The sequence below is a fragment of the Microcaecilia unicolor genome, chromosome 3 (assembly GCF_901765095.1).
Source record: "Microcaecilia unicolor chromosome 3, aMicUni1.1, whole genome shotgun sequence".
In the NCBI taxonomy this organism is placed as follows: domain Eukaryota; kingdom Metazoa; phylum Chordata; class Amphibia; order Gymnophiona; family Siphonopidae; genus Microcaecilia; species Microcaecilia unicolor.
This window is the reverse complement of record NC_044033.1, coordinates 3,581,572-3,593,659: the sequence shown is the minus strand read 5'-3', so window position 1 is coordinate 3,593,659 and position 12,088 is coordinate 3,581,572. Positions and strand designations below refer to the sequence as shown.

General features: G+C 42.9%; 1 protein-coding gene across 4 annotated transcripts in view; it reads left to right on the top strand.

Moving 5' to 3' along the window:
* Positions 1-8,785, top strand: part of LBR (lamin B receptor) — a 130,713-nt gene extending 121,928 nt beyond the window's left edge. For all 4 annotated transcript variants that reach the window (XM_030195710.1, XM_030195711.1, XM_030195709.1 and 1 more), the window contains exon 14: positions 3,749-8,785. In XM_030195710.1, the coding sequence (XP_030051570.1) occupies positions 3,749-3,909 (161 nt within the window). In that variant the 3' untranslated portion in view covers positions 3,910-8,785. The remainder of the gene's footprint in view (positions 1-3,748) is intronic.
* Positions 8,786-12,088: the final 3,303 nt, after the last annotated feature.

Below are 12,088 nucleotides of genomic sequence, written 5' to 3'. Positions count from 1 at the left end.
TAGTAAATCACCGGGACCTGATGGTATTCATCCCAGAGTATTAATAGAACTAAAAAATGAACTTGCGGAGCTACTGTTAGAAATATGCAATCTGTCCCTAAAATCGAGTGTAGTACCGGAAGACTGGAGGGTAGCCAATGTTACTCCGATTTTTAAGAAGGGTTCCAGAGGAGATCCGGGAAATTATAGACCGGTGAGTCTGACGTCGGTGCCGGGCAAGATGGTGGAGGCTATTATTAAGAATAAAATTGCAGAGCATATACAAAAACATGGACTGATGAGACAAAGTCAGCACGGATTTAGTGAAGGGAAGTCTTGCCTCACCAATCTAATGCATTTTTTTGAGGGGGTAAGCAAACATGTGGACAATGGGGAGCCGGTTGATATTGTATATCTGGATTTTCAGAAGGCGTTTGACAAAGTGCCGCACGAAAGACTCCTGAAGAAATTGCAGAGTCATGGAATCGGAGGTAGGGTATTATTATGGATTAAGAACTGGTTGAAAGATAGGAAGCAGAGAGTAGGATTGCGTGGCCAGTATTCTCAGTGGAGGAGGGTAGTTAGTGGGGTCCCACAGGGGTCTGTGCTGGGTCCGTTGCTTTTTAATGTATTTATAAATGACCTAGAGATGGGAATAACTAGTGAGGTAATTAAATTCGACGATGACACAAAATTATTCAGGGTCGTCAAGTCGCAGGAGGAATGTGAACGATTACAGGAGGACCTTGCGAGACTGGGAGAATGGGCGTGCAAGTGGCAGATGAAGTTCAATGTTGACAAGTGCAAAGTGATGCATGTGGGTAAGAGGAACCCGAATTATAGCTACGTCTTGCAAGGTTCCGCGTTAGGAGTTACGGATCAAGAAAGGGATCTGGGTGTCGTCGTCGATGATACGCTGAAACCTTCTGCTCAGTGTGCTGCTGCGGCTAGGAAAGCGAATAGAATGTTGGGTGTTATTAGGAAGGGTATGGAGTCCAGGTGTGCGGATGTTATAATGCCGTTGTATTGCTCCATGGTGCGACCGCACCTGGAGTATTGTGTTCAGTACTGGTCTCCGTATCTCAAAAAAGATATAGTAGAATTGGAAAAGGTACAGCGAAGGGCGACGAAAATGATAGTGGGGAAGGGACGACTTTCCTATGAAGAGAGGCTGAGAAGGCTAGGGCTTTTCAGCTTGGAGAAGAGACGGCTGAGGGGAGATATGATAGAAGTGTATAAAATAATGAGTGAAATGGATCGGGTGGATGTGAAGCGACTGTTCACGCTATCCAAAAATACTAGGACTAGAGGGCATGAGTTGAAGCTACAGTGTGGTAAATTTAAAACGAATCGGAGAAAATTTTTCTTCACCCAACGTGTAATTAGACTCTGGAATTCGTTGCCGGAGAACGTGGTACGGGCGGTTAGCTTGACGGAGTTTAAAAAGGGGTTAGATAGATTCCTAAAGGACAAGTCCATAGACCGCTATTAAATGGACTTGGAAAAATTCCGCATTTTTAGGTATAACTTGTCTGGAATGTTTTTACGTTTGGGGAGCGTGCCAGGTGCCCTTGACCTGGATTGGCCACTGTCGGTGACAGGATGCTGGGCTAGATGGACCTTTGGTCTTTCCCAGTATGGCACTACTTATGTACTTATGTTTATTAAAGCTTGATATACCACATATCATTGCCATCTGTGTGGTTTACTGTCATACTAAAATTCAGACACTTGATCAAGAAAAGAATGCCATAAGTATGATAAGATGGAAAAGAGCTAAAAGCTTATTCCGCTGGTCTCAGGTATCCCAGTATGACGAGGTGGAGTTCCAAATCCTTCTCAAAGAAATGTTTTAAGACCCTGTTTAAACTGTTAATAGGAGGATTCAGATAGAAGATAATATGGGAGGGTATTTCAAAGAGTTGGCCCAAGAACATTAAATATGGAGAAGCCTACTAGCACGAAATGAAGGAACTACTAGGCAGCTCTGTTGGCTAGAGTGTACAGTTCGACCTGTCACATAAGGCGTAAGTAATTGAGAAAGAAACTGTGGAAACACACGATATACCAGTTAGAATCTTAAATGGAATTCTGGTAGTTATAGGCAACCAGTTTTCTGTTTTGAGCAGTGGCATACCAAGATCCCTACATGTAGCACTGGAGATCAGTTTAACTGAAGAGTTCTGAATAAGTTGTAATCAGCAAAAATCTACTTGGCAAAGACAATGGAAAAGAGCATTATAATAAAACAGTTGGCCAATGACATATGAAGTAATAACCACCCGGGCAGATGGCTCTAAATGCCTCTGTTGCGCCTTCCTTATTCACCAGATTCACTATCTGCCCATAGCCAGGGGACATTACTTCTCATGGTGCTGTCCTTGCTGTCAAAGATAGTTTCAACTGTTCATGAAAATCAAATGGTGCATCTGCCACCACCTAAGAAATAAGTCTGAGAGTAAAATTTCATTCTTATAGTGCTCTTCATATTTTTTGAAGTTATTTGCCAAATAGGTAGTTGGTAAGTGCGTAGAGATGTAAAGCTCCATCTAAATTCATGATAGCATGTTGATGAAGGAGGAATTTTCTTCATTCTGTGTTCTAGAAGAAAAAGTCCTCATCCGTTAATCAGGTAACATAGTGGACAGATGTTCAGGTTGTGTCTTCCACAGACTTTTGTGAGTAGTTGCATGCAGTGGCATCACCCGGGGCGGAGCACCGATGCGGCCCCCCCCCCCCCACTAAATGACACCTTCCCCCCCCCCCTCGGCGAAATGACACCCCCCCCCCCCCCCGGGTGCACGCTGCTGGGGGGGGAGGTACTGTGGCGCGCGCCTGCTCCGAGTTCGCTAAACTTTGTTTCGCTGCAGCTCCCTCTACCCCGGAACAGGAAGTAACCTGTTCCGGGGCAGAGGGAGCTGCAGCAAACGAGCAACTAAGTTTAGCGAACTCGGAGCAGGCGCATGCCGCGGCACCCCCCAGCAGCGTGCACCTGGGGCGGACAGCCCCCCCCCCGCCCCCCCCCCCCTTGGTACGCCATTGGTTGCATGCTTTCCTTGCACCTGTTCTTGAAAGATTGTAGGGTTGATGTTCTTGCAAGGAGGGGGAGGGGAGATCCTGCCTTCAGAACAGGTGTGCTGAGCATAGATTTCATAGTCCTACCTGATATTGTGACTGGTTGATACATCCCGTTCATCTGAACTGATCTGGGTGATGATTAGGAAGGAAAAATGTGTTCTTAGCTGCTAATGTTCTTTCCTTGAGAGTCCAACCAGAGCAATCCAGAGTTCTCCACTGTTTTCTGAAGTTGACTTTTAAGTGGTTAGCAGTTCAGCAGGTTGCATTTTGGCACCTTTGAGTTTCCTGGAGATGTAAGAGCATCCCAGTATAGGCCATGCTTCCCCTTCCTCCCCCCACAGTCTGGGTCAATCCTGGGGGGAGGTCTGCTTTTGCTTTGTTAGAGAATAAAAAAGAATTGCTGGCTGCATAGTTCCCTATAAGGTAAGGAATTACTACAGCTTTCTCAGGAAGAGGGGCGTAACCCATTGGTCTTGACTGGTCTGGTAGGAGTCAGGGAAAGAAAATTAGCAAGTAAAATCAACATTTTCCATAGCACCTACAGCTTCTTTGACTCCTGTTTCCACATATCCAAGTAGACACAGCAACCACATTTCTTTGCCGTTGTTGATGACAAAAGGAAGTCTTTTTACTTTGCAGCAGTTTGCACCCAAGTTAGTTACTTATTTTGATTTTTTTTAATGTTTTTCAGGTTTTAATCATATTTTGCCATACTTCTATGTGATCTATTTCACCTGCCTGCTGATCCATCGAGAAGCCCGTGATGAGCGCCAGTGCAAGAAGAAGTATGGTTTAGCTTGGGAAAAGTACTGCCAGCGTGTACAGTTCCGCATATTTCCATATATCTACTGATAGAGCTTAGAAGAATTCCAATTTTCTCCTGCTCCTTTGGACTTTCAAATCAATCAGAACAAGTCTCCGTTAGGCTGTGGTGCTCTGAAGCTTCATTCACAGCTACCCAAGATTTTCTCCCTCTTTCTAAGTATCCCCCTTCCAACTTAGTCTGGCCACTGAGTATCACTATTCTGATGGCCAGGACTCCTCCCTGGTGCTTCCACCAACCCAGTGTGTGTGTGTGGGGTGGGGGGCAAAGTCCTGGCCTAGGAATTGACTTCAGGTCTTCCGCATGGTGGTACACAATACTGCCCCTGAGCCAGGGTTTGTGTAGAAATCGTTTGTTTCTGCAAACGTGACATAGTAATACCAAACTAAGCTCCCTACGTACTAATCTGTTACTATCTTTGCACTATTTTACCTCAGGAAAATTAACCTGCAGATTTACTCACCTTGTGACCACGGGTTTCTGAATTGGGCAATAAATTTTATTTTGTGTTGCTGCATCCAGGAAAATTGTGTATTTCTGGCTGCATCACCGCTAAAACTAGTGCCTGACATCATTGGTAAGGTAGTGGTGAGGGGTATGTGTCCTCCACCCTTGCATGAAATATGTAAAACTGGCAATTTTAAATCTAACCCGAAGGCCCTACCCCTGGTTGGTTGGTTTACTTGGAGATTTGTTAAACAGCTTCTCACGACAACAATTCAAAGTGGCTTACTTCCTTAACAGTAATAAAAACAAATGGAAGAACTGCAGGTAGAGACAGGGATAGATCAAAAAGAGGGAATAGTCCAGTTACCAGCAATAAATATTGCCTCTGCAAAAACTTTAAAGTTTTTGACTCCGCCTGCAGGTAACGGGGCACTGCCTTCCACAGAGTTGGAGCCAAATGGAAGAAGACGGATTGAGCATGGTCTTGTTATTGCAGAGACTTATTTGGCATGGAAGGGATAAGAAGATCAAGTAAGGCAGGAGGTCACTAGAAAATGCTTTGAGCCCCTAGTATTAGCCTTGATAGTAGGGTTGTACCAAATGTTCGTATTTGATTTGGCCCCAAATATATTATTCATATTTGGACAAATAGCGATTTAAATTCAAATACAAGTAATCCGGGCTGTATTGTGTAAATCCACTGAAATAAAAACTTAATCTGTGATTTCACGTTGTTTTTTTTTTTTTTCAAAACACAAATCGTATCATCTACCCAAGGCTATCAAAACTTCCAATTCATTATTGATATTTCGCATTGTTTTGATAAGCACAATGCCCATTATTTGTATTTGACTGACTAGTTTGGTACAGCTGTACTTGTAGTAGCACAAGACTATTGCTATGGGCATTTTTGAAAATGCAGCCACTCTGGCAGGAGTGATTAGGGATTGATTCTGAGGAAGAGCTGATGGGGGTGGGGCGATGAAAATCTAAGTTTTGAACTGAGGTATGGCTTTAGTATAGTTGGATTTAAAATTGTTAGGTCTGCGTGCCTTGTGCGGACACAGTGATGTGACATGCCCCTTACTAGTACCCCCACCAGCTGACCCTTTTCAAAGAGTTAACTATCCGTAGGAGCCATTGACCTGCAAATTCACAGAGGAGCAGCTTCACCTTTGCAAGCTGTGTTGCTCATGAGGAAATTAGCAAACGCTGTGGTGTTTGTTTTATATAATAATTCATTTTGAATAATGAGCTGCTTTGTTTACATGCAAAACAGCTCATTATTTTTCATTGCAGTTTGGAGTGGAAAATTATATTGCCTTAGGCTGGATTATTGGCAAATAACACACGTTTCCATAATGCACTTAAAAAGACCCTGAGAAGATCAGAATGTGTTTTCTACTATTTCTGGTCAGATAAATAGGTGATCAAAACTTTTAATTGCAGTTAATTGTCTGATTAAAAATTTTGATGCCAGTTCATCACATTTTTACTTGCTACAGGGATAGTTCTGCTGAATATCCCCTCTGACCTCTGTGGACCTCTCTGGGCAGTTAGCCGGATAGCGGTGATATTCAGCCCACGGTCCAGTTAGCTAACTGAGTAAAGTTGGGAGTTAGCTAATTGGGGACTAGGCTAAATAATGGGTGGGAGGGGGAAGAGGCTTAGTTTTCGTAACCTGTGCTCTGCCCTACCTCCACCCTCCCCTATAGCCCTACCCCTAAACCCCAGGAGACCTACAAGTGGGGGGGGGGGATCTTCAGGAGGAAGGATGGATGTGCTCCCATCACCCCCTCATATCAGTGTTAACATTAATAATTATAATGGTCATTAACATTAGTGCATTTAATTGCAACAGCACTAGTTAGGTAGCTGTAGAGCTGCAGTATTGCATGCTGCCTGCATTTGATGTCTGTTAATTGCAACACAACCTTGTCTCGGTTCTTTCTTTTTCAAGTAATGCGAAGTACAAAACCGAGTGTTTTAATGTAGGAAAAGAAAAGCTGCTGAACAAGCACTTGATATTGATGCTTAAGCCAAAATTTAGAAAGTGTTTTCAATTTGCTCTTCAACCACAGAACTTTGTTGTGGTGTGAGGTTCACTTGCTGTTTGCTGAGCTGTCATTTCTGCTTTGCTATGAAACTGCCTTCACACATTGTTAGGAGAGCAGCAGAAGTTCACCTGCCAGTACTGATGCTGCTGCTGGCTCCACCTTGCAGTAGCACCTTCCACTTCGTGTAGCTTTTCAGAGTGGACATTTTTTTATTTAAAAAAAAATTCAGTATTTTTAAAAATTGTTTTCTAAAGTAAGTGATTTTCAGAATTTTGAAGGTGATATTTCTATTTAGTATCAAATCTAAAAATGTAGGAAATATATTTTCGTAATCCAAAGTTTGTGAATTTGGCATTGCTACCTCACAGTGGACTTATTTGCCGTTTACAGTTGTATACAGCTTTTGGGGGAAATATTTAGTTTTGTAGCTGTGACTTTAATATATTTGTGTATTGATTCTTTACCAGCTGTACCACTTACACTGTACTTTGTGTCCTGCCATTTCTGAATCCAGTTCCATATTTGTAACTCCCTTTAAAGATCTGCTGGCTGGCAGTTTTGCAGGAATCTCTGAACCTGCAAGCAAAAATTAGATATAGAGGATTAACAAAATGCCCTGCTTATTTCTGCTGTCCACCTCCAGCACTGCCTTTTATTCTGATGGTGGGGTAGATTCAGAACTTATTCACCATAAAATATGCAAGTAATATCTTTGAAAACAATGGTGAAAAACTGGAAAGCTCAGGAAAACATACAGAAAAGAAATATAATTGAAAAATACATTTTTTAATATGAAAAAGGAGGAAAGGACCTTATTAAAGTGGTTCTGATAATGCTACAAAGGTCTAGTTCTTAAGTAGAATAAGTTATCTGTAACCAGTAAAAAGTAATCATAGGTCAGAAAAACTTCCAAAATCAGTCTATTGCAGGGGTTTTAAACCCAGGCCTCGGGACACACCTAGCCAGTCGAGGTTTTCAGGATATCCCTATTGAATTCAAAGAGGATATCCTGAAAACCACAACTGACTTATTGCCTTAAGCATATCCAGAAAATTTAAACCACTATTCGTCAACGCATTGTGGGTCCAAGCCACAGCATTCCTCCAGTGCTTTCAAGTTTTGTCTATTACGGCACAGCGTCAGCCGCAGCACTGCTGCGAAATTAACAGAAGAATAAATAACTTCTGCTATCTGCCGTTTTGCGGTGGAAAGAACTACTATAAAGCTAAGTGTGTTTTTGATTGATTGATTGACGCATAGTGGTTTTCTGGATATGCTTAAGGCAATAGACTGATTTTGGAAGGTTTTCTGACCTATGATTACTTTTTACTAGTTACAGATAAAAACGTATTATACTTAAGAACTACACCACTGTAACATTATCAGAACTGCTTTAATGAGGTCTTTTCCTCCTTTTTTATATTAGAAAAAGTATTTTTCAATTGTTTTTTTCTGTATCTTTTCCTGAGCTTTCTATTTTTCACCATTGTTTTCTGGGGTAGATACTGGACCAGCTTCCCTCCGAGGATAATGTTACTTAAATAAGGTATTTTATAAGTACAGCTTGTGTCTTTACAGATTTGCTCACTGGAAAGTCTGCTTTGAGGCAAGAGTGATCGTATGTGTGTCTCTGGCTCTAAATATTAGGGTGTGTGTTTTATTAGATAACATTTCCGGGAACATTTTAGCACATGTCGCAAAAACGTAGGTGCTTTATTTTCCAAATGCTTATTTTTCTGTAGCTGTGTTCTGGGCTAATTTTATAACTTACCTGTTCAACATTCTTAATTCACTGGTAGATACTATTCTGAAATCTTCTTTTGATGTAGTACAAAATCCATTGAGTGAAACTTCCATTCACTTTACATTTTTCTTTCGCATACTCTCACACTGAGCCAGTTCATGGTTTGCACAATTTAAAAGCTTGGAAGAATTTTATTGATTGCATGACTGTGAAAGCTTAAGAGCAATCTTGGGTAATACGAAATATAATTTGTGTGTTTTAAATATGAACTATTTAGAATTGCTGTGATTATTCAACATGTTACTTTTTAAGTGTATATAGTTTTATATGATCATGATAGTCTAGTCTGTAAGTAGAAAATAAGCTGTTTATAAAGGTTGCTGTCACTTTTGCAAGAACTAAGATGGTATAGACACAGCACCTTTTACAATGTGACCTTACAAGCTCGTGTTATTGCAGAAGATGTGACGCATTTCAAGCACAGTCCTAAAATAGGAGAAATCCTTTAGTTCGTGTGACCCTTTTTGTCATCAATTCTGACTTTATCTGAAATTTGCTTCTGCTTCTTTTTAGTACTGATATACAGTTTATTTGGTGAAACTGGATGTTTTAATGCAAAAAAGTTGTGTGCTGAAATAAAGATTTATATAAAATGATGAACATTAATCAGTTATTTTGATGACGAGAACGTGTACAACGTCAGTCATTCACTAATATTTGTTCCTATATTAGCTACGTTCAGGTTCATCAAAAACCATTTTACATGACTGTCCACCTGGTCAGTGGCTAGTGTGGCATTTTGGGTGGGCCCAGAGCTAATATGGGTGGGCACTGTGTGTATATGGGTATGAGTAGTGTTTCTTGGGATATTGCAAAATAATGCCTTTAGAATACACTTGATGATGGATTTCTAAGTAGTCAACACAAACCACATACATACTTAATGGAAAAACCGATATTATCCCGTATCTTAAACTTGACCAAACATAAGTCTACTGTAATAGCAAACACCTCCACACAAGACAGGATCCCTACCATCCATCCCATCCCCTGCCTTTTATTTTTATTTTATCCTCTGTACTAGTTTTGTATTTAATGTTGGTGGGTTTCTGTGCAGGGATGGGCTCAGTGCCCAGGTTAAAATAAAAAAAAGAGTAAAAGTTTTATATTTAACAAAAACTCTGGTGGTCCAGTAGACCTCCGCCCCCCAAAATAAATTACCCAGTATGCACTGTGCAGGGGTCTGGGGGGGGGGGGTTGAAGGGAATTCCACTAGCCCACCAGGGCTTTTAGTGGAGTAGGGGGTCCAGTCTGGCGGGAGTCCACTGGACCACCATATGATTTATTTTTGTGGGTCAGGGGTAGGGGTGTCCACCAAACCACCAGGGATTTTTTTTAAGGGTTGTAGGGAAGGGGGAGTGAAGAAGGAATCCACTGAACCACAAGGGATGTTTTTATGTGTGGGGTTTGGGAGGGGTTCTCTGGACCACTAGGGAGGTTTTAAAGTTTCAGGGGCCCACTGAATCACCAGAGATGTTGTTAAGTAGGTGTGGGGGGGGGGGGGGGCTCAGAAAACCGGCATGCTACCGACTTTCCTGTCAATGCCTGTGGTAATCAGTGCTCAGGCACTGACCAGAGAGTTAGTTTGGGACCCCAACGACAGCTCCTGAGCTGCTGTTAATTTTTAGCTGCTAGGGCAGGGGTTTTCTGTGGATCACACGGAATTGCTAATGAGCTCCTTTTAATACAAGCGAGATCATTAGCCTGGGACTTCTGGTCACTGCTTCCATGAGTCTGATGTCCTGCACGTACAGCAATGCAGCCACGCAGGCTTCTGTTTCTGTGAGTCTGACAGAGTCTTACATCCTGTCAGACTCACAGAAACAGAAGCCTGTGCGGCCGCATTGCTGATCTGCAAGGGCAAGCTTCTACATGGACTGTTGCTAGTGGAGGAGTAGCCTAGTGGTTAGTGCAGCGGACTCTGATTCTGGGGAACTGAGTTCGATTCCCACTGCAGCTCCTTGTGACTCTGCGCAAGTCACTTAACCCTCCATTGCCCCTGGTACAAAATAAGTACCTGAATATATGTAATTCTTTGAATGTAGTTGCAAAAACCTCAGAAAGGCGGTATATCAAGTCCCATTTCCCTTTTCCTTTCTTCAGCAGTGTTTCCCAAGCTGGTCCTGGAGTACCCCCTTGCCAGTGTTCAGGACTGTTGGGATTGTGTCACAGAACCAGAACCCAGCCCCTCCCCAAACAAATACCCTCAGGTGCACTTCCTTGGGACACCAGCCTGGCCATTCATAACAACAACAAAAAAAGAAAACTACAAACAAAAGAATGTTAGCAAATGTTTCTTCTTACAAAATTAGCAGCAAAGCAAAACTATTTTCCTAGCAAGAATAAGCAGAAGGAGCAGATGGAATACCTACCGAGTCCCTGTCTCCCCAACCTGCCCATAGTATCTGAGGCCTTATATAGTATCTTCTCTCAGCTCAGAGCACAAAGAAATTGTTTCAGGAATACATTTGGAATATGTCATTCTTTTGGCATAATCACAAAAGGTACATAAAAAAATACATTTCCTTAAAAGATACATTTCAGTTTCTTTTAATTAAACACCTTCTCAGTAGAAACGTCTTATCTCACAGAAGGTCAGGGTCATATTCTTACAGTATGTTTTTCTTCCCTTGCCTTGTGCCTACCAGGAACGCCTATCACCTCCTCCCCCTGTCCATTCCCTTCACTTCATCTCTTCACAGGGCAATTAGTTCTCAACAGATGGAAAACCTCCTACACCCAGCTTATCAGCAAATGGCTTTTTTGAACACGCATATCGAAAACAGTGAATTGTATGACTCCTTGTCTTTCAATTACCGGAAGAGGGAGGGAAAGGGTGCTTGCCTGTGCTGGTTACTAAATGATCTTTGTTGTAATCCACAGAAGGAAAAAATGCAGGGCCGGTCAAACCCGGTAAGCGCCACGGGGGGCACCTGCCTTCAAGGGCGGCGCTGCGCCGCCATACCGCGCCGCCCTTGGTGCTTTAAATCTTTAAATTACCTCCGTTCCAGCAGCCGCATCATTTGAAAGCAGTCCCACCTTCTGATGTCATTTCCTCAAGGGCGGGACTGCAGAACGAACTCACGAAGGGAGGGAAGGCTAGAGACGGGCAGGGCTTTCAAATGATGCGGCTGCTGAAACGGAGGTAAATTAAAGATTTAAAGCACCAAGGGTGGCGGGGGATGGGGGCGAAGGAGAATCGCTGGACAGGGTGGGTGAAGAGAGAAGAGGGGGGGGGGGGGGGGGGCGCGCGAGCGCCAACTCATAGTCTGCAGGGGGGCGCCAGAGACCCTAGGACCGGCCCTGAAAAAATGTCTCCACGTCTTACTGTGTGTAGATTATGGTTTTCTTAGTATGCATTACCAGCACTGGGCCCACATATCCTTGGCCTTCATACTTGCACTGCCCCCCAACATCATCTCCCTCCCCCCCGGAAACAAGAAAAGGCGGAAGACTTCCGTTCTTCAGTGCTCAGCGAACATTAAAGGGTAAGGTGCAGGGTCCATGTGCCAGGCCATTTGCACAAGGAAGGGGTGAAGAAGGGCTGGAGAGGGGGAGAGAGGAGGATACAAGAGCATATACAAACCTGTGCCCCAGGAACTAGGAGAAAAACTAAACAAAAGCAGGGGGATCCAGGTGCTCAGTAGAGGGACTTTGTGGCACATAATTATGTGAAGTATTTGCAGACATAAAAAGGATTTTAGGTGGGGCGTATAATTTGTGCAAACGGAGTAAGACAGCCGAGTAGACAGCAACATAGAATCAGTACAGCAATAAATTATATCAAACCAGTAAAAAAGGATCTGAAAGTACCACCCAAATGGGAGATCCAGGAGGTGAAAGTATCCCACCAAAACATGTCTAACACGGCCTTGTAGTTGTCGGCACCTACATGTGTCA